Genomic DNA, 23,170 nt, shown 5'->3' with positions numbered 1-23,170 from the left:
TAAGCTTTAAAGGGGAAAACCATAGACATGTAACTTGATACAGGGATTGCAACATGGCTTACAGCATTTTCTTGGAAGAGTTTTATGCCCTTTTCTTCTATTACCATGACCACTTTCACCTTTATATTGAAAATTCCCAAAATATATCTGTATGAGGATAATTTTAAAACATGAGATTTATATCACTATAAAGGGGAAATCCTTTATAACCACATAAAACCGTTGTCACCAGAAATTTCAGTCTAAGTTTTACATGAAAAGGGACATATTTTATCTTTAATGCCTCGTTAAACTTTCTGGAACTGGCAGTATTCTAAAATATTCTAGGTGGATGAATACATATGTCTGTGTTTCTTCTGAGCAATTCAAATATCAGTTTAAAATAAAAGACTAAACAAGGTATTTGTGCTGAAAACGAAAGCAGTGGTATTTTTTCTTCTATTTAATTTTGCCTTTATGTACAGATGTTACTTTGATAAGTCAACCATGTCTTACCTGCACTTTTAAAGTGAAATAGCTAAGACTAAACAAATCATTTATTCTAAAAATTAAAATAGTGGTACTTTTTCTTCTGTTTAATTTTGCCTTAATGTGTAGATGTTTCTTTGATAAGTCAAGCATGTCCCACCTGCACTTTTTGAGGGAAATAGCCAAAATCAGCATTCCTCAGGTAAAATGACATTCCTGTTGTTTCAAAGGTGGCATTGTACTTAAACTTAAATTCAGTATGTGCTTTTGTTCATATGTGTGTGCATGGATTGTATGTGTTCACACATGTGCACTTACACATGTGTTTATGTTTATGTGTGTGGGCGCATGAATTTTCCTACATTCATTTTTTTTTTTAGTTTTTTTTTTTTTAATTTAATTTTATTTTTTTTTTAATTTTTTTTATTTTTTAAATTTTAAATTCTTAATTCTTACATGCGTTCCCAAACATGAACCCCCCTCCCACCTCCCTCCCCACAACATCTCTCTGGGTCCTACATTCATAATACGATAAACTGCATTGTGTTGCAAAGAACATCGACCCAGGAGACAGCCTACCTGTGTTTAAATCTCAGCCCTGCTACTTTCTGGTTGTGTAAATTTAAGCAAGTTTTTTAAATCTCTTGCTTCAGTGTTCTTATCTTATCCAGTTGTAAGATTTAAATAAATTAATATATAGAGAGCACTTTGAACACCTAATCCATAGTAAGTACTTAATAAAGGACTAGCATCATGTGTAATCATTTTCATGTGTTCTTTTATTTTATATCTAAAGTTATAGCATATTAAAAAGCAGAGACATTACTTTGCCAACAAAGGTCCATCTAGTCAAAGCTATGGTTTTTCTAGTAGTCATGTACGGATGTGAGAATTGGACTGTAAAGAAAGCTGAGTGCCAAAGATTGATGCTTTTGAACTTTGGTGTTGGAGAAGACTCTTGAGAGTCCCTTGGACTGCAACGAGATACAACCGGTCCATCCTAAAGGAAATCTTTCCTGAACATTCATTGGAAGGACTGATGCTGAAGCTGAAACTCCAATACTTTGGCCACCTGATATGAAGAACTGACTCATTGGAAAAGACCCTCATGCTGGGAAAGATTGAAGACGAGAGGAGAAGGGGACAGCAGAGGATGAGATGGTTGGATGACATCACTGACTCAATGGACAAGAGTTTGAGTAAACTCCAGGAGTTGGTGATGGACAAGGAGGCCTGGCGTGTTGCAGTCCATGGGGTTGCAAAGACTGAGTGACTGAACTGAACTGAAAGTTATATTATTTAATACAAATGCATTGGTGGGGACCTCCCTGGTGGTCTGGTGGTTTACAATCCACCTGCCAGTGTAGGGGACATGAATTCCATCCCTGATCCAGGAAGATTCCACTTACCATCGGGCAGCACTGGCTTAGTGATGCCAGCAATGAGAAGCCACCACAATGAGAAGCCCTCATACTACAACTAGAGTAGCCCCTACTTGCCACAACTAGAGGAAGCCCATGAGCAGCAACGAAGACCCAGGGTAGCCCAAATTACAGTTAATTAATTAATTAAAAAATATATTGATGGGTGATTATTACATATGTATTTCACTGAAATGATATTAAAGATGTGTCTTGCTCTATGTCAATTATGTCTCAATAAAACTGGGAAAATATTTTTAAAGATATAATATTTTGGATTGTGATAATTTGATTAGATAAACTGTTTTATCATTGGTGAGAAGAAGCAATTGTGAAAAAGCAACAGAAGTTACACAACTTCGTGGCTCACAGGCTATATATCAAATATCAGATATATTGAAATACATTTATTTATTTAGATGTAAGCCTGTTGACCTCTACAGTGTGCCAGGATTTAGTGTTAAACGGCACAAGGTACTGTGTGATCCAGTAATCATGCTCCTTAATATTTACCCACAGGAGTTGAGAATTTATGTCCACACAAAAGCTTGCTCATGGATGTTTTGGGCAGCTTTATTCATCATTGCCAAAGTTTGGAAGCAATCAAGATGTCCTTCTGTAGTTGAATAGATAAATAAAGTATAATACATCAAGACAATGGGATATTATGGAGCACTAAACGTTGAAAAGACACAGACAAACATTAAATGTGTATTTTTAAGTGAAATAAGTCAATATGAAACAGCTAAATACTGTGTGATTTCAACTATGTGATATGACATTTTGGAAAAGCAAACCTATGGAGACAATAAAAAGATCAGTAATTTCCTGGAGTTGCAATGAGAGCACAGAGGATTTTAAGGGCAGTTAAACTTCTCTATGGGCTTCCCTCGTGGCTCAGCAGTAAAGAATCTGCCTGCAGTGCAGGAGACACAGGATTGATCCCTGGGTTGGGAAGATCCCCTGGAGGAGGGCCTGGCACCCCACTCAAGCAAGTATTCTTACCTGATGAATTCCACGGACAGAGGAGCCTAACGGGCTACAGTCCACGGGATCGCAAAGAGTCGGACAAGACTGAAGCAACTGAGCACACAAAACTATTCTATATGATACTGTAGTGATGAATACATGTCATTGTATGTCTGTCCAAGCCCATGGAATATACAACACCAAGAGTGAACCCTAATGTAAACTGTGGACTCTGGTTGCTAGAGATGCGTCATTCTAGGTTCATCAGTTTTTACAAATGTGCTACTCTAGTGGGGATGTTAATAATCTGGGAGGCTGTGCATGGGGGCAGTGGGTTTATGGAAAATATCTATCAGTTCAGTTGCTCAGTCGTGTCCGACTCTTTGCGACCACATGAATTGCAGGACGCCAGGCCTCCCTGTCCATCACCACCTCTCGGAGTCCACCCAAACCCACGTCCATTGTGTTGGTGATGCCATCCAACCACCTCGTCCTCTGTTGTCCCCTTCTTCTCCTGCCTTCAGTCTTTCCTAGCATCAGGGTCTTTAAATGAGTCAACTCTCCACATCAGGTGGCCAAAGTATTGGAGTTTCAGCTTCAACATCTTTCCCTCCAATAAACACCCAGGACTGATCTCCTTTAGGATGGACTGGTTGGATCTCCTTGCAGTCCAAGGGACTCTCAAGAGTCTTCTCCAACACCACAGTTCAAAAGCATCAATTCTTCGGCACTCAGCTTTCATTATAGTCCAACTCTCACATCCATACATGACTACTGGAAAAACCACAGCCTTGACTAGACAGACCTTTGTTGGCAAAGTAATGTCTCTGCTTTTTAATATACTGTCTAGATTGGTCATAACTTTCCTTCCAAGGAGTAAGCGTCTTTTAATTTCATGGCTGCAATCACCATCTGCAGTGATTTTGGAGCCCAGAAAAAGAAAGTTCAACAGTTCCACTGTTTTCCCATCTACTTGCCATGAAGTGATGGGACCGGATGCCATGATCTTAGTTTTCTGAATGTTAAGCTTTAAGCCACCTTTTTCACTCTCCTCTTTCACTTTCATCAAGAGGCCCTTTAGTTCTTCCTCACTTTCTGCCATAAGGATAGTGTCATCTGCATATCTGAGGTTATTGATATTTCTCCCAGCAATCTTGATTCCAGCTTGGGCTTCTTCCAGCCCAGCATTTCTCATGATGTACTCTGCATATAAGTTAAATAATATAGATATATATATATAAATAATAGATAAATAATATAGATAGAAAATATCTATAGCTTCCTCTTAATTTTCTGTAAACCTCACTTCAGTAAAAAATAAATTCTGTTAGAAAAAAAAAGATGAAAATAGAGCAAAGCAATGAGCACTTTTCAAAAATTGCAAAAATACATGCTAACATGTCCCAAGAAAAATGTTTTCTAAATGTAAATCACCACCACTACAAAAAAAAAGCAAAATAGTACTACAATAAAATACACAATTGAACTATTAAAAATTGAAAGGTGGTGTCTCTTCAACTACTAAGAATGTACATTTTAGCTGCCTGAAGCATAAGAGAAAAGTAGAGTAACAGTATCGTGTAAACAATGCAAATTTAGAATGGGTTTTCTTTTTCAGGGAGCACCCAAACCAATAGCCATTGAACCCTGTGCTGGGAACAGAGCTGCAGTTCTGACCGTGTTTCTTTGTCTACCACGAGGGCCATCAGGTGCCCCTCCCCCTGGGCAGTCAGGTAAGATGAATGAGGCACCATCAACAGTTAAGCAAAACATGTAGCTGGAACAGAAGAAATAAACAACACTACCAGATAGCATAATAAAGATATTTGCAAAGTTCTAATTCAAATTATGGTTAAATTTTATTAGAATACAACTTCTATCCAAATGTCTAGCTATCTGCCTTGCTATAAATTCAGATTTGCCAGTGATTCTCTTAGAAATGCATGTTGAATATATGTGTATTTGTATGTAATATATACATGTATGTATGTATATACACACACACTTCAATTAGTCATTGTAATTACAATGAGTACTTTCACTAGCAGGGTAAGCAAATTCTTGACCCTTTTGGGCAGCTACTTTTCTCCCAGTATGTGTGTCATATAGGTTGCCAAATTATAAATGCGATTAGAAGCTTGCTTCAGAAATATGGAATCTAATTAAGGAACTCACTTGCATGTTTGGAATGTTTTGTAGCATCAGAGGATAAGAGCTTGATGCATCCATCCTGGAACATTTAAGATATGTTCTTGCTGTCAGCAGCAGCCAGGTGCGGTTCATAGACCTGGGGACCCTCTCCTTTAGTTGAGCACAGCCTGCCTTTTCCTCTGATATTCATTTTCCTGCATAAAAAGCATATTTTAAATTTGAAGTAACTCCATGTATCCTCTTAGAGATCTTCTCATTGTTTTGACCATTGTCTATATTGTAAACATGCCCAATGTTGAGTATAACTTGTTACTAAATCAGAAAGTGTGTCTATTTCTCTTTGTACATATCCTCTTTTTTCTGATCACAGTTTCTAATTGTTCTTTCTCCCAATTGTTTTCTCTAAACAACTCTTAGTGAAATGGAAGCTTTTTAAGGGTAAGGGTGATTTCAAATCTATCTTTCTCATCAATTCCCCTTAAGGGTAAAATAAAATGCAAGAGATGTAGGCAGGTTCTCAGTAATGGAAATTGATGATGAACTCATCTCCCTGCTTATTTTTCTTTCCTTAATTCCCTAGTTAGTTCTGACCTTGCTCCTTACTTTCTCGATTTGTGCCCAACAAGATACAAAAATGGAAGCTACCCTACTTTATAGCTTATACATTTTAAGATATTCATATAATATAATTTTTTCCATATGGCAACAGAAGATCTCCATAACCTCCAAACTTGTCAGTTATGATACCTGATGATATCTTGTTGTAGGAATTTCTACCCACAGTTCATTTGTAGTTGTTTTATTCAATGAAATAAACCTTCTCATATGTTGAGTTGAGTGCCTCCCCTTTCTCCTTTCAGAACCACCAAGGTAAAGGGGATACAGTGAACAGAATAGCTAGGCACGGGTCAGATAAGATGGATAATCATAGGTACTGTGCCCAGCTAATGGAAGTATTGTTTCAAGGATGGGATGATGTCCAAAATAAACACTCCACTAATGAAAACAAGTCTCTGCGATATACACCAAGGTTCTTCTAGATCCTTGACAAGACGACGTACTGACAGGCAGAGTGAAGGCAACTGCCAATACTCTGTCCCTTTAACCTTTGAAATCTATTTGACTGATTTGAAAAAGCCAAACAGCAGTGGGGACCATTACCTCAGCTGTGTTTTATTGCAGATGCATTGCAATCACTAATGATAATGCTATATTAGATGCATATAGTGCTTTCCTCCTTACAAACTGTTTTCCTGTTTTTCATGGTTGATCCTTATGGTAAGCATGAGCTATAGGTATCATAAAACTCACTTTAGAAATGAAAAGAATTTATGTATATAAATCTCTGTATTCCTATACTCAAGGAATAATTAGAAAGTATTAGAGTACAGAGCCAAACACCAACAAAAATATTTATTAATAACATTCCAGGTGATTTTCTCCTATGATCTATAGGAGAGAGCTTATTTTTCTGTAATCTACAGGCCATGTCTTCACAAAGCCAAACATTTGGAGGAGTACTGAAAACATCTACAGGGTTAATAAAAGTAGACAAAACCTTGAGTTAATTTACCACACTGTCTACAGTGACTGTACATTGAACTCTATTGAATATCTGTGTGCACAATTCAGGATGAGTTTGTTCTTCCTTGAAAAAAAAATAATAATTTTTTTAGCCAACCCTATAGGAGTAGGAAAACTCATTGATTCTACTCTTTCAAAATAAAATGTTGTCTTCTGTCTGCAGTCTATTTTGTAATGCATAAAAGACATAATATTACTAATGGGTCGATAGTGGGATGAGCAGATGGAAGATATAAAGCAAGTAAAGAAATGTTAATTGTAGAATCGAGGTGATGTGAATCCTGGAGTCCACTGTAAAATTCTTTCCGCTTCTCTGTGTGTTTGAAATTTTTTATGGTAAGATGTGGGAAACAATATGTTTTTTAAGAAAAACTCTTGACTTTCTAGGGGTAAAGACGACAATGTCAATAGAAATTTTCTAATGTTCACATATGCGTTTTCTCTAATCAAGGCAGATGTTGACACCAGTATGCAAACTAAATGACTTATTTTTTTCCCTTTTCATCAAGATAATTTGATGTGTACCTCGTCAATGAAAACTTATCATAGTATCATCCAGTATTTAAGAAGAAATGCATTCCATTGATAGTTAAGGCACCATATTGGCTCTTCAGAGGGAAATGTTGACATTGGTTATCTCATTGCTAATGTTCGGTTCATCTCATATCTTGACAGGAAGATAAAGATGTGTGCCTCTGCTTATCACAGTGTATAGAAAGCAGTTCATAAATATTTTTGATGATAATGATAGGAGACCTGGAAAACATGACCTTGGGCAGCCACTTCTATCAATGAGACTAAGTGAGCAATAATGAAATGAGCAATTGGACTAGAATCCATTCATTGATTCTCTAATTGTACCACCAGGAGCCTTATGTTCTGAAGAGCCTCCTCCAGCATTTGGTGCAGGGTTAGAGGTGAGAGGGAGTTAAGAAGACAGTGGAGGAGGAGCCTCATGGACTAACCCCATTCCCACTGTGTAGAGGACAGGGTTCCCAGAGTCTTCTCTTGGCCCTTGGGCTGTTTATGTCTCCTAATGTGAACGTATCTATTCAGTGATGAATAAACATTAATTGTTCGATTAAAAGTCCTCTTGCAGTACTTTGTACAATTTCTAATTTTTTAATCAGGCCCTTTTCTGAAACATAGCTTCCTAAATGTCAAATGATGCTTTTCATAATGCACTCTTCATTACCATGCATAAAAGCATTTAAGAGAAGGATGAGTCTGAGGATATGGAGAAGGCGGAAGCATCCTGTGAGCATGGTGGCTTTCTCTCAGAGCCTACATGTCAGCACTAACAAATAAGTGATTTGGAAAAAAAGCAAGGGTTAGTTCTGGCCGTCTCTTTTAGGTAGCAACTAGTGTTTGTTTTTTTTTTTTTTTTTTAATTCAAAGCATGGCCTTGTCTTTGGACTTTATGCTCTTTCTACCAGCAGATATTTCAGTATTATTTAGCAAGTAATATTAAACATAGCCCTTTTAGCGTCTGTCTAAAATGCATGGAGTCCCTTCTATGGCTCATCTTAGCAGAGGTCAGAAGAGAAACTGCAGATTCATCCTTCAGATTACTCCATTCAGTCGTCTTTTTTTTTTTTCTCCATATAATGCATGTAGATGTTTATGAGCAATTCTCCCTCTAAGTAGCTTAGAAGAAGAAAAGCAAAAAATACTAAATAAGCTTTTTGGCACTCCAGGTGCTGGGTTAATTAGGTTCCCTGCTCCCTATCTCTGTAAACCTGCTGCTTCATCCTTGTATTTGCTATGAACCACCACTGCCAACCACGCCAGACTCTCTTGGGCTAAAGCAGGATTTCTGCTGTGGACTTATGTACACAGCCACTTTCTCTTGACCTCAGAGTGGTTGAAAGGCTGACGTCCCCATGAGAGCAGGGCATATCAAGTAGAGCAGGGCACTGAACAACCAAGCATATCACCCGTCACCTTGGAGAGCAAGGTCCCCACGCATTTTAGAGTCACATTAGGATGAAATGTGGACAAAGTAAAGAGAGCTCTTCAAAAGCATAAATTGAAAACGATCATGATTGCTGTCACTTTGTGATGGAGGATGATGGATTTCATAGCTTATGGATTCTTACTAATATGAAGCAGATTAACTTTTATCACTGGATTAAAAATCTGGTGGCCCAAATGTCCACTGCCTGAAAGGAGTTAGGTGCTTAACTTAAAATGTAGAATTTTGCCCTGATCTGGCTTCATGTTTGGCAAAACAAACAAAATGAAAGCTACTGGAAGTTCTAAGGTTTTGAAATTCTTTTCCCTTTAGGCTTTGAAGTTTTGGCAGGCTGACCAGATTATTTTGAAAAATCTAAAAATATTGTACAGTGTTTAAAATGACAGTCTATCCACAATGTCATGGGTAATAACGACAAGAAGAGAACTTTGAGTTGATCAAATGAAAAGAAAGGATAACAAAAAGCAGAACAAGAGGGAAGAGAGCACTGAAGCAGGTTCTTTATATACACTAATTCGTTTAATCCTCTTAATGAACCTGAAAAGTAGCTATTATTTTCCCACTTTTATAAATTAAAAAAATATATATCATTAAACTCAAGAGAGATTAAATGACTCATCCAAGGGCCAATACTGCCAGTGAGTGAGTAAACCTGAAGTCAAATTCAAGGCCACCTAGATCTTCAGCAGGCAACACTACCTTATCACTGTGTTTCTCTGGATAAAGATACAGTGGGATTCTCAATTGCTCTTCTGGAAAAAGCTTTATATCCAGATGAAGGAGGAAGGACCTGGAGGGTTCTGCTAAGCACTGGGTTTAAGGCACAAGAAAGGTAGCTTTCTCCTTCCTGGTGACTTAACTATAGGAATTTGATAGAATGCAAATATGTACATGCGGCAACCTATCTGCTAATGAAAATATGACTCCATTTTGTAGTAACAACATGGGGCCTGCAGTATTAGGACCACAGCTTTGGCTCATATGTGTGAGTTAGTGGACTTGGAGTCACAAGTCCCACCCAAAGTCCAGATCCAGCTCTGCCACCAGCTAACTGGGTGGCCAAGTCTTTTCATTTCTGGGTCGTAGTTTTACGTGTATGGAATGACTGGATTGGGCTTGATTCCTAGGATGGGTTTCACTCCACTCCTGGTGTGCAGTTCTACTATCCATTATGCTAAATCGTGCCAGTTTGGGGTAAGAAGAGCAATCAATTGTTTCCAAGGAGTAGCTTACCTTGCCTTTCCAGCTGCTCAAGATCAGTTAAGAAACTATATTCCATATATTACGTGTTAGGGAAAAAAGTAGCACCAATCATTGAACTAAAAAAATAACATACACGTTGTGAAGTGAAACTGCCAGTCGCTTCAGTCATCTTCAGCTCTTTGCAACCGACATAGCCCTCCAGGCTCCTCTGTCCATGGCATTGTCCAGGCAAGAATACTAGTGAAGGTCGCTCAGTTCAGTTCAGTTCAGTCGCTCAGTCGTGTCTGACTCTTTGCGACCCCATGAATCGCAGCACACCAGGCCTCCCTGTCCATCACCAACTCCCGGAGTTTACTCAAACTCATGTCCATTGAGTCAGTGATGCCATCCAGCCATCTCATCCTCTGTCATCCCCCTCTCCTCCTGCCCCTAGTCCTTCCCAGTATCAGAGTCTTTTCCAATGAGTCAACTCTTTGCATGAGGTGGCCAAAGTATTGGAGTTTCAGCTTCAACATCAGTCCTTCCAACGAGCACCCAGGATGGATCTCCTTTAGGATGGACTGGTTGGATCTCCTTGCAGTCCAAGAGAGTCTCAAGAGTCTTCTCCAACACCACAGTTCAAAAGCATCAATTCTTTGGCGGTCAGCTTTCTTCACAGTCCAACTCTCACATCCATACATGACCACAGAAAAAACCATAGCCTTGACTAGACAGTAGCTCAGTTGTGTCCAACTCTTTGTGACCCCATGGACTATACAGTCCTTGGAGTTCTCCAGGCCAGAATACTGGTGTGGATAGCCTTTCCTTTCTCCAGGGGATCTTCCCAACCCAGGGATCAAACCCAGGTCTCCCACATTGCAGGCAGATTCTTTACCAGCTGAGCCGCTAGAGTAGTCAACTAGCTAGTAGGAATTTGCTGTATGATGCATGGAGCTCAAATCTGGTGCTCTGTGACAACCTAGAGGAGTGGGATGAGGTGGGAGGGAGGTTCAAGAGGGAGGAAACATATGTTTACCTATGACTGATCCATGTGGATGTATGGCAGAAACCAACACAATATTGTAAAGTATCCTCTAATTAAAAAGTTTTAAAAGTTCTTAAATAATTTTACTTAAAAAGTCCTGGACTGGAAGTCCAGTCTGGGACTGGAAGTCCCAGTCTTCCCAGCATGTTTGGATAAGGCAGATCATTCATGTTGCCATCCTAAATAATTTTACTTAAAAAGTCTAGTTCCCAGTCTTCTCAGCGTGTTTGGATAAGGCGGATCATTCATGTTGCCCTACTTCAGTGAGTAAAGAAATCTCATAGCACCAGTCAGAGACTGAGGGTCTGAGGTGGATTGGAAACAGACTCCAGGTCTGCTGACTCTCAGTGCAGCACACAAGCCTCTGAAGCCTTTTTTTAAACTAATTTACATTTTGCAGAAGCTTCTACAGTTTCCTGTCCCTTAGGACTCTCTGTTTTCCTTCCATAACTCTGCCACAGTATCTTCAAATTACAGAAACACACCTGTTGATCTGACCTTAGCACTCTTTTTGTTTGAGGTGGCTGGAATAAGAAATAAAACCACTGAATTGTATCATAACTTATTAGAACAATCTGTCACATAGGTTACCTTTTAACCTCAAGTTCAGACATTGTTTACATCCAGCATATGCGCGTGCATGCGTGATCAGTTGTGTCCAACTCTTTGTCACCCCATCAGCCTAGCCTTCCGGGGTTCTCTCTCCATTGAATCTTCCAGGCAAGAATACCAGAGTGAATTGCCATTTCCTACTCAGGGGATCTTCCGGACCCAGGGATCAAACCCACATCTTTGGCATCTCCTGCATTGGGAGGAGGATTCTTTACCACTAGTGGCACATCCAGCATTTGGGTCTTCATAAAGAAGGAAGAAACAGTGGGCACTCATGGCACAATAAACTACAAAATGAGGAAAGAGAGTCCAGGGTACAACAGAGATAAGAACAAATGTCTGGAACTATTGTGAATAATATGACTTTGTGTCAAAAAACTCTGATATTCAAAGTAAACAAAATCTACAGGAGAAACTGCATTTATCTTCTTTCCAAAATATAGTTATTATGCATCTTCATTTGTTACATTTATTTATTAAAAAACATGTAAAAATACCTGCTACAGGTCAAGCAGTGCATTATATGGTAGTGAACAAAACAGAGTCCCTACCCCCATAGATGTTAGTGTCTGTGTGGAGATGCACAGAAGCAAATAACCATGCAAAGAAACCTGTAATTGTGAAACAGGTTAAATTTTGTGAATGAAGAAGAGACAATGTTATGAGAAAGAGGTGAAATAAAACTTACGTACAATTGCTAAGCTTGAATATCTTTCAGCAGTAGTAGCAAACCAGTAAACATAGTTATTAAAATATCCTTTCCTCAGTTCTTACTTACCATTGTGTCTCTTTGTTGTTTGACTGTTGAATATTCCCCATCTCGCCCCTCCAACTTCTGGAAACTCTCTCTGGTGTTCTTTGCCTCGATCTATCACAGGTGCCTACTGAGAATTTACTTAGAGATGATGGATGTAGAGCACCTCCCATGTGTTCATTACCTACTTCACCAGCACTCTAAGTACAGGTGGGCATTTCCTAAGGATTGGTCCTGAGCCAATTTCTCATCCTTCTCCACCCTCTCCCTTTAGGATGATGCTCTCTTTGCTCATTGCAGGAGCTTTTCAGATGCGAACTCCCAACTCCGTGGATCTTCAGCCATCACTGGATTTTCTCCAGTTTTAGTGTAAAGTCACTCTTCCTTCCCTCTCTCCCATTACTGCCCCCTACTCCCCTCCTCTGAATTTACTGTTTTTTTTTAAATTAAATTTATTTATTTGGTTGTGCTAGGGATATGCAGAATCTTTTGTTGTGCTGTGTGAAATCTAGTTCCCTGACCTAAGATAGAACCCGGGTCCCCTGTATTGGGAGCATGGTGTCTTAGCCAACAGACCAGCAGGGGAGTCCCCTGAATTTACTATTTTTTGTAAAGTCCATTGCCGAGTGGCTCAAGTTTGAAACTTTGGAGTTAGCTTTCTTCCTTCTCTTTCTCCCCTTGAACATCCCTGTAGCCACGAAGCTCTTTAGGTTTTACCCCTGAGGCAGATAGAACAGACTTCCTTCTTCCGTTTTCACTCCCTCCAGGTTTTGCTCGGCCCCTGTTTGCCTCCCATCTGGACTTCTGCCAAAGGAAGGCACAATTCTCTCACTCCCTTTCTCATAGACCTTTGCTAACTTTTCAATGCCTGTTGAAGTGAGTCCAGACATTCACTCCGGGATGTAAGGGCCTCCTTGACCTCTGTCCAGCCTTCTTTCAGGGTTGGTAGGCATGGAGTTGTTGCCAGTGCCCACCAGCACAGCACCTCTGGCTAGTTTGGGGCCCATGTGCAATGAGTTTAACCTCCTGAGCCCTGTTTCCTCATCTAGGAGATACGAACAATGACCGGTAGAATGTCTTTATGATTGGAATGCCACCTGTGTATTTCTTCCTGTGATTTCATGTGTGTCTGTCATCTGTCATGCTCACTGTGGTCCCTTGTTCTGAAATGCCCTCTCCCTCTCAGCTGCCCGTGTTCAAAGCCCAGTTCAAATGCCACTTCTTCCATAGAGCCTCTTCAGTTTCCTCCATACAAATGTGACCCTGTGCTCATGAAATCCTATACAGTTTGCATACGACATGTGTCAAAGTCACCGTGTCCTTTTGTTTAAACTTTCCTCCCAGGTATTAAGCTCTCTGAGGGCAGTGGTTATATCTCAGTTTATCTTTGGATCCCTTGTAGCTAACAAATACTTTGTACTTAGGAGTTGCTTGATAAGTGTTCAATTAATGAATAAAATTAATTATCCTTAAATGGTAGAACTTCTTTACCAAAACATATGTAGAAAATATGTAGATATATACTACAAAACTGTAAACTTTACTAGGTAAAATTTCACTTCAGGCCCATAATCATTTTTTAATTATTTTTGTTTATTTTTAATTAGAGTATAATTACAGGCCCATAATCTTTGATAGAATGGACATTATGTTTTTATGATTCATGTAGGAGTCAAGCTACATTCTTAGGGACTAAAATCAAGCCCAACACTGTACCTTTGATTAAAAAATATCTATAAAACTTACTTGTTCAGATTTGAGGTTCAAGAAAAATCAGAATATTAGTGAAAGATGACATAAAATAATAAAACATTGTATTTTCAATGTAACATGTACTAAACCTATCATAAAGTTGTTTTATTTTTGTAATTTGGACTTTGATTTCTTTCTTGGATAATAAATTTTTTGCCAAACCATTTTATTTAAGTTTGAAAGAGCACAACTCAGTTCCATCCTTTATGACCAAAAAAATATATACTGAACCTTGTGAAATAAATGTCCACATATCACTTACACACAGGACAAATAACCTCACAAAATATATCTGGCAAATAAAAAGTATCAGTGTCTGGTGTAGTTGTTGCCATTAACCCCCACCATTAGCCCAATCTACTCTGTGTTCTTTCTGTTTGTTGAATTGGCATCACCCTATAATATATATATTATCACTTCTCTTTCACAGATGAGGGAAATTAATTCATGGGGCTTTTTGGCCTGTGCGCGTGCACTCGTGCTTAGTCGCTCAGCCGTGTCTGACTCTTTGAGACCCTTTGGACCATAGTCTGCTGGGTTCCTCTGTCCATGGGATTCTCCAGGCAGGAATGCTGGAGTGGGTTGCCGTGCCCTCCTCCAGGGGATCTTCCTGACCCAGGAATCGAATCCGTGTCTCCTGTGTCTCCTGCATTGCAGAATTCTTTACCTGCTGAGCCATCAGGAAAACCGTGTCACTTACTGACACAGTAATTAAGAGATGGAGCCAGAATTTTAAACCAGAAAATTTCACACCATTGGGCTCTTTCCAAATCTTTTTTTTTTTTTGCGGGATTGGTGCGAGGCAAGGGGGGCGGGGGTGGATTTGGGGGTTAGCCATGTGCTTTTTTAGAATAGTACAAGCTGGCAAACTTTTTCTTTTACTGACCAGGGTCACTGTGAAATGACATCGCCTTCGTTCTCCCATTTGAGATATTAAAGTTTATTTCTGTACTATTGTCAGTTGAGATAAATTGATAATGTGTAAATGAAACAAAGAAGAAAATAAAGACAACAAACTTGAAGAATAGTGAACATGGCTAATTAAACATAACTGCAGAAGTGAGTGAAACATCCTAAACATTAACTGATTCAAAGACTTTCAAGTTAGAGTAATCAGAAACAAACTCACATAAAAAGTCAGAATTTATGGACCTGAAAAATGAGACCATCAGCACTGAAAGCATGGTCAACACATTTCTCTCTTTTTCTTTTTCTTCCCACGTGCCGCCCCCCCCTTTCAGGTATTTCCAGAAATGACTGGTAAATAATTACTGTGGTCAAAGAGAAAAATAAGAAAAAATATCAACTCAGCAAATCAACTTACAAAGTCAAAGGGGAAAATCAAGATTTGTTTGGAATAGGCAAGCTGCCTTTGAAGCAAAAAAACAACAAAATAAGAATTTTGTGGGCATGAATAAACTGCAAAAGCTTAATCAGTACCCCTGACCCTATAGGTATTTCTTTTGATAGCTAACACCATGGTATATATGAAAAACTGCCAATAATAAGACATTTTACTTTTAGCTGATTATGAATTAAATAGTCCTGCATTACATAGGTTTAGGGGAATTTAGCAGAAGGCTACTTCCTGCATTTAGCAAGGATAGATGGGTGGCCTGAGTATCATTGGAAAAGACTCTGATGCTGGGAGGGATTGAGGGCAGGAGGAGAAGGGGATGACAGAGGATGAGATGACTGGATGGCATCACTGACTCAATGGACGTGAGTCTGAGTGAACTCCGGGAGTTGGTGATGGACAGGGAGGCCTGGTGTGCTGCGATTCATGGGGTCACAAAGAGTGACATGACATGAGCAACTGAACTGAACTGAACTGAGTATCAGAGAATTTTAGAATTTTTGGAACTTTGGAAATGGCCTTAGAAATCACTTAGTTCTGTCCCACATTTTGCAGAGGAAACTTGGAGAGCCAGATTTGGGGCGAGAATTGTCTCGGGTTAACATTGAACAGGAACTACAACCAGAGTCTCTGCATCCCTCACGCAGGAAGGGACTTTGCTCTTCCTCCTGTTCGTTAAGCCAGGTTGAAAAATATAACCTGGAAAAAAAAATAACAATACACTTCTTACCAGAAGGCATACAGAAAGGAACTCCCTAGATCCAAAAAGGAGAATTAAGTAACCTGAGGAAATATGTCTCCTTACCAGCAAACTGACAACATGCTAAGAAAACGTGGCTCAAGGGTCCTGGGAATTGTGTCTTCTCGTGTAAATGTTTTTCTTAGGACCACTTCAGAGGACCAGTGGTCCCTTAATAAATCCAGTGGGAGTACACCCAAGTTTTCATCAGAATTCTGTGTTATATTGTTAGCTGATTTAGTCCCAGATCCTACCTTTTACTATCGACCAAAGGTATTTGTGAGTTTGCTATGCCTTAGTTTTTAATGAACGGTGGAAGAACAGGCAGCAGTAGTAGTAATGTGATTCTAAAAAAGGTAAATGTTGATTATAATTAATTAGTGCCTTAAAACACCAGAGCATCTTTCTCTAAGGGCTCTCAGGGAAAGAGTTAATAGCTTCTGAAAAGTGAATGATTTACCTCCTTTCATTCACTTTCAGTTCAGTTCAGTTCAGTCGCTCAGTCGTGTCCGACTCTTTGTGACCCCATGAATCGCAGCACACCAGGCCTCCCTGTCCATCACCAACTCCTGGAGTTTACTCAAACTCATGTCCATCGAGTCGGTGATGCCATCCAGCCGTCTCATCCTCTGTCGTCCCCTTCTCCTCCTGTCCCCAGTCCCTCCCAGCATCAGAATCTTTTCCAGTGAGTCAACTCTTCTCATGAGGTGGCCAAAGTATTGGAGTTTCAGCTTTAGCATCAGTCCTTCCAATGAACACCCAGGACTGATCTCCTTTAGAATGGACTGGTTGGATCTCCTTGCAGTCCAAGGGACTCTCAGGAGTCTTCACCAACACCACAGTTCAAAAGCATCAGTTCTTAGGTGCTCAGCTTTCTTCACAGTCCAACTCTTACATCCATACATGACTATTGGAAAAACCATAGCCTTGACTAGACGGACCTTTGTTGGCAAACTAATGTCTCTGCTTTTCAATATGCTCTCTAGGTTGGTCATAACTTTCCTTCCAAGGAGTAAGCGTCTTTTAATTTCATGGCTGCAGTCACCATCTGCAGTGATTTTGGAGCCCCCCAAAATAAAGTCTGACACTGTTTCCACTGTTTCCCCATCTATTTCCCATGAAGTGATGGGACCGGAGGCCATGACCTTAGTTTTCTGAATTTTGAGCTTTAAGCCAACTTTTTCACTCTCCTCTTTCACTTTCATCAAGAGGCTTTTTAGTTCCTCTTCACTTTCTGCCATAAGGGCAGTTTTTTAAATTATTTTTTATTGGAATAGAGTAACTTTACAAGATTATGTTAGTTTCTGCTGTACATCAGAGGGAATATCCCCTCTATTTTGAATTTCCTTCCCATTTAGGTCACCACAAAACACTGAGTTCCCTGTACTATAAAGTAGGTTCTCATTAGTGTTATCTGTTTTATATGTAGTAGTGTGTATATCCCAGTCTCCCAGTTCATCCTACCCTCACCTTATTTGCAGATTAGCAGAGCCCATCTGAATTGGGCCAACATCCCTAACTGATGGGCAGCAAGTTCAGCTAAAGTACCAACAAAACTTAAGAGAGAGCTCATCCTTTTCCTTAAGACCTGGGAGGCTAAATTAGTCCACCAGGCTCCCAGGAGGTGGTTTGAGGAGTTCTACATGGTCCCTGGGATCATCGTTTAGAAGCCTTGGAGGAATAAATGGATTTTTGCCCCATGAACCTTCTGTCTGACATAATTTGAACTGAACCTTGAAGGCTCTAAAAGTCTGGATACAATGACCAAACATTCAGTTCCATTTATTCAAGGAGCCAGGGAAGGATCATCAAATCAATAACATGACTCTGCCATCTGCCTTCCCTTTGCTCACCATCATAATGAAAAATGACTCCTTAAGTGTTCTGTGAGGCAATTAGCTCTGAATGCAGAGCTGTAATGGGGAGAGGCCGAGTCACATTTGTATTCAAAACTTTACTAGTAAAATAGAAAGGAAACTGTTGTCCATATTAATAGACACATAAAGTGTATAAATGGGGTAATTAGGTATTACTCCATTGATGCACATGATTATACAACTGCAGAAACCAGAGATAGGAAGGGCACTGGAATGACGTCTGGTTCATCCAGCCGCTTGCAGCCACAGCTGGTGACCCTGCCCAGAACCATCTTGGACAGACAGATTTTTTCTAAAGACTTTCCCAAAAGGCATACCCATAACTTCCGGGACAAATTCGTTCTATTATTTAACAGTCTTCACACTGCAATTTGATCCCATTTTCTTTTGTTCTTTTTCTTCTTGTTCTCATTTTCCCAGAAATAGAGAGCAGCTGATTGTTTTCCTTATAATCATCTATCACGTGGGTGGTAGAAAGCAGTTTGGAGATCACCTCCCAGCCTTCAGTTCAGGTTCAATATAGGACACCCTGCCTTAGGACTTCCAGCTTAGGTCACCTTATGACTCTTAGAATGCTCTTCAACCTTCCCAGATAACACTGGCTTAAGAACCACTCCAAGGGCTCAGCAGGTAAAGAATCTACCTACAGTGCAGGAGACACAGGAGACATGGGTTTCGAGGAAATGGTAACCCACTCTAGTATTCTTGCCTGAAAAATCTCATGAACAGAGGAGCCTGGTGGGCTACAGTCCATGGGATCACAAAGAGTAAGACATGACTGAGCACACCCACAGAGGGAATTCTTTCCCTTTGACAGGTGAGGATACCTAGGTTTACCTGATTGGTCTTCCTTGGAATCCAATATTTATTACACAGCAGAACCAGTGCTAGAATCCAGAAAGCTTCTCTGGCTTAACTCCTGTTTGTTTCTTGGTGCCTGACCTCTCTCGTGAAATGAACTGCCTTGTTCACTGGTTACTTCCCCACTTTATAGTTCAGTGGAACTTCTCTGCCGCTCCTAACCTTTTCTGCCATTCGGCATTTTGTATTTATGTCTGCTACTTTTCTTGCACAAGAAAGGGAGCAGTGATTTTCAGTTCATTTCTCTGAGGTTTCAGGGTTATTTTGGAAGCTTCATCATGTCATTCCAAACACTATTCTCATACTCTGTCCCCATTTGTGTTATTTGCAAATATGATGATTTTAAGGAGATGTTAAGTGCCTCCCTGGAGTCCAACATGACTTTTAAAATACCACTTGTTATGGATCCACCATACCTCTGTCCCTTCGCAAGTACTGGTCCTTCTGCCTGAACTGTCCTCTAGTACACATGCCTACCCTTTCCACCAACAGACTTTCTTATTCAGTGGTCACCTCCTCTGTGAGACTTGTCCCCATCTCTGCCCATTTTCAGTCCACTACTGTTTTTTTTTAATGTACAACTAATAAAAATTTTGTTGCACTGTCCCTGTTCTTCCCAGACAAGCTAAAGGCAGGGATTTCCCCTTTATTTATCATTATATCTCCAGGGGCTAAGTGATGCTTAGAGCATAAAAGAAACGCAGTATATTAATATCTGCCTAATTATTTTCCTTCTTTCCCCTACTTACTCGTCCTTATTGGTGCTAACTTCCCAGAGTCCAGCTCTTAAGCTGCCTATGAATTCATACTTCCTGATTACATTTTATCCATGTGCTTGTTATTTCTACCTTAATATAAATTCATGCTAAAGACTTCTTAGGTTTTTTTTTTTTTTTTAAAGCCTCCTTAATCTCTGGTCTAAATTTTGGCATGTGAAATAGAATTGAGAACTTTGCTGAAATTAAAATGACTGCTTCATCACTGCTGACCAGGACTATCACTTCAGCCTCATTCTGGAGGCCTGTTTGTCACAGGTCAGGTTACTCATTTTGCAATATGATTTCTTCTACATTTGACAGATTTCTTTGGGTGTTTTGTTATTTTTTTCCCACATATAAAAATCTCACTTGGATGGTTTGATCATTCATATAATCATTGTTTGATCATTTCTAAAGCCATCCTTTTTGCCTATTCTTAAAACTGAATGTTTCATAAGCTCTTCTTTATTCTTGATGCTTTAAGTAGATCTGAGTCCCTACCCAGGACTCCATGGCCTAGGTGGGTCACCATATACTGCTTTTGCTGTCCCAACCATCCATATTCAGTCTCTCCTAATCTTGCTGCGCTACATGGCTTTTACATCCCTTGTTGCTGGTTTTTAGATCACAGTTACTGTTAAGACAGATTTTTCTAAGACTTCAAGTCTGCTTTAAGCATATTTTTAAAAAAAATTTTTAATGTGTATTACATTTTATTTTTTTTAATTTTTGGCTGTACCCCACAGCCTATGGGATGTTGTTTCCCTGACCAAGGATTGAACCCTCACCCCCTGCATTGGAAAGCAGAGTCTTAACCACTGGACACCAAGGAAGTCTCAGAGCATAATTTTTTAGCCTTTTAAAAGCTTTCATGTAGAAATAAGTCAGTCTTTTTAAGCCTATCTTATGCACTACAGATAATGTTCTGTTTCCCTTTATATCTCCATTGGGTCACTTCAGTCTTTGCATTAGTGCTTTTCACTGTCTTTAGCACTTCAGAAACAGCTTTTCTTAACTTTCTCCAATGCTTCAGAAGCATCATCTTTTCCTAGGCTCCGTAAGTGACTTTTAGTCTTTTGTTTATTTAATTAATTATTATTTTTTTTAATTAAAGGATAATTGCTTTACAGAATTTTGCTGTTTTCTGTCAAACCTCAACATGAATCAGCCGTAGGTATACATATATCCCTTGTTAGGACATTCCTAAGTTCCATTTTATCTCTTTGTGACAGTCTTGTCTGTCCATCTGAGCTTCCCCTCAATGTCCTTTGTCCATCTGCATTAAAAATATTTCTAAGAAATTCAAATTAAAACAATCCTGAGATATCATTTCTCACCTATCATGCTGGTGAAAATTTGTAAGTATGGCAGTACATTGCTGATGAGAATGCAAACTGGTACAGCCCTATTGGGGGAGAATTTGACAATACCTAAGAAAGCTACCCTTGTACTCTTTTGATCCAGCAGCCCCATGTCTAAGGATGTACCCTAAAATAAACCTCCAGCAACATGTAAATTCACAGCCATTGATTATTTCAGCATTGTTTGCTGCTGCTAAGTCGCTTCAATCATGTCCGACTCTGTGTGACCCCATTGATGGCAGCCCCCCAGGCTCTGCCGTCCCTGGGATTCTCCAGGCAAGAACACTGGAGTGGGTTGCCATTTTCTTCTCCAATAGCATTGTTTGCAGTCACATAATATTAAGAACAGCCTAAATGACCATATGTAGGGAAGTAGTAAAATAAATTATGATACTCCACAAATGGAGTATAATGCATCAGTAAAGAAGAATAAGGAAGTTTTCTATGAACTAATATGAGATTATTTCCAGGGTATATTATTAAGTGGAAAATGTAAACTGCAAAAGTTTACTAGAGTATGCTATCCTTTAGCATCAAATAAAGAAATTTGATCACATATATAAAAATCTACTAAATTTTGCAAAAGATTACAAGAAGGATACTAATGAGATTGGTTACCTACAGAAAGTAAAGTGAGAATGGAGTATAAAATGGGGGAGTGAGAGAGGGAGGAAGAGGGATGAGGACGAAGAGACGTTTCTTTGAGTGGACCTTTTTTCAAACCTCTGACTCTTGGAAACACGCTAATGTTTCACATACCTAATAAATAAATCAAATTGGGAGATGGAGAACCCAAAATGGAATATGAACAGTGGAAAATGAACTTAAATGCTTTACAAATGAATAGCATGACTACACTGAGGGGATAGGGAAGAAAAGAACAACCTATGTAATTTTGGAAAATAATGTTTTGACTGTACAGAGTAAGGCTAAATGCAAAGAGAAAAATACACACTGAACTATGATTAGCACATTTGTTTCTTCTGGAAACAGGGACCTGAGTTAGCAATTCTGACATGACTTTATGTCTGTACAAGGATGGCAACCCACTCCAGTATTCTTGCCTGGAAAATTCCATGGACTGAGGAGCCTGCTAGGCTACAGTTCATGGGGTTGCAAAGAGTCGGGCACGACTGAGCAACTTCACTTCACTTCAAGGATTGAACAAAGAAGCAAATATGGTGTGGATAATTCTCTCAATTTCGGAGAAAAACAGATACGAGGAAAGTAAGAAGGGTAGACTGAATCCTGTGGTACTGGTATTTGAGGGATCTGCATAGACTCATTCACATACAGGTAGATTAAAATAGAAATAGAGATGTGTGTCAGTGCGTTAGTATACATATGTATGTTTCCTAGCTGTGTCTGCTGAGAGGGCCTGGAAGCAGTGATATTTCAGTAGCAGTGAACACTCCTAGCACCCATCTCTTGGTTTCTTAACACCATTTTTCAATAAAAGGAACCGGGGCTTTTTGAAGAAATGATTGACTCCAAGGCTAGGAAGAATGCAGTTGAAATAGAACATCTGATCCCAGAAAGTAAGTGTTCAAAAAATTATAACGACATGTTGAAAAGATACAGAAGCCCACGTGCAGGAGCACCCAATTGTCAAAGCTAGAACAATTTGAACAAAAAAATTAATAAGTATACTATTGGATTATAACTCAAAGAATAAATTAAATATCTGTAAGTCTACATTAATGTAGTTGTGTAGACTATTGAATAGTTCTTTATTCATAATTGAATAAATAAATAATAAAATTTATTTAATTTTAAATTGAAATTGAATAAAATTTGTTCAATTATGAATAAATAAATAAGAGAGAAGGGGATCTCTTCCTTACAGTGGAATTTCAGTTAATGAGTATATAGAAAATAAGGAAAATATGAAAATGATCATTAGATAAATACTAGAGTAGTAATTATTGCAGGCAAGAACCACTGATGGAATTAAAATTAATGGGAGAATATATAATATAAACTGTATACTTGCATAGCCTCAAAGTATTGATATTACATAGTCCCACAAGGCATTTATTAATTACAAATTGGAAAATCATACATTTATTGTAGAAAACTGTAGAAGACATGACCTTATCCAAATGATCAGGTTAATATCACTGGTAATAAAGCATAGAAATTGTATACCTCCTGATATGTTGCACTGAAAAGAGCAAAATGTCACTTCCAAAGGGTTCTTGTTAAATGTATAACACCAGTGTAATCATGAGAAAAGATCAGACAAATTCAAATTGAGGAACAGCCTATAAAACAAACTGACCAGAACTCTTCAAAAGTGTCAAG

General features: G+C 39.1%; 1 protein-coding gene across 1 annotated transcript in view; it reads left to right on the top strand.

Annotated features, from left to right (window-relative positions):
• Window positions 1–23,170, top strand: part of ATRNL1 (attractin like 1) — an 808,908-nt gene that overhangs the window by 666,131 nt on the left and 119,607 nt on the right. Inside the window, exon 28 of the mRNA XM_018041487.1 lies at window positions 4,477–4,591. Coding sequence (XP_017896976.1) covers window positions 4,477–4,591 — 115 coding nt within the window. The remainder of the gene's footprint in view (window positions 1–4,476; window positions 4,592–23,170) is intronic.

The sequence above is a fragment of the Capra hircus genome, chromosome 26 (assembly GCF_001704415.2).
Source record: "Capra hircus breed San Clemente chromosome 26, ASM170441v1, whole genome shotgun sequence".
Lineage (NCBI taxonomy): Eukaryota > Metazoa > Chordata > Mammalia > Artiodactyla > Bovidae > Capra > Capra hircus.
Note: the sequence above shows the minus strand (reverse complement) of the source record. Positions and strands in the feature narration are given on the sequence as shown.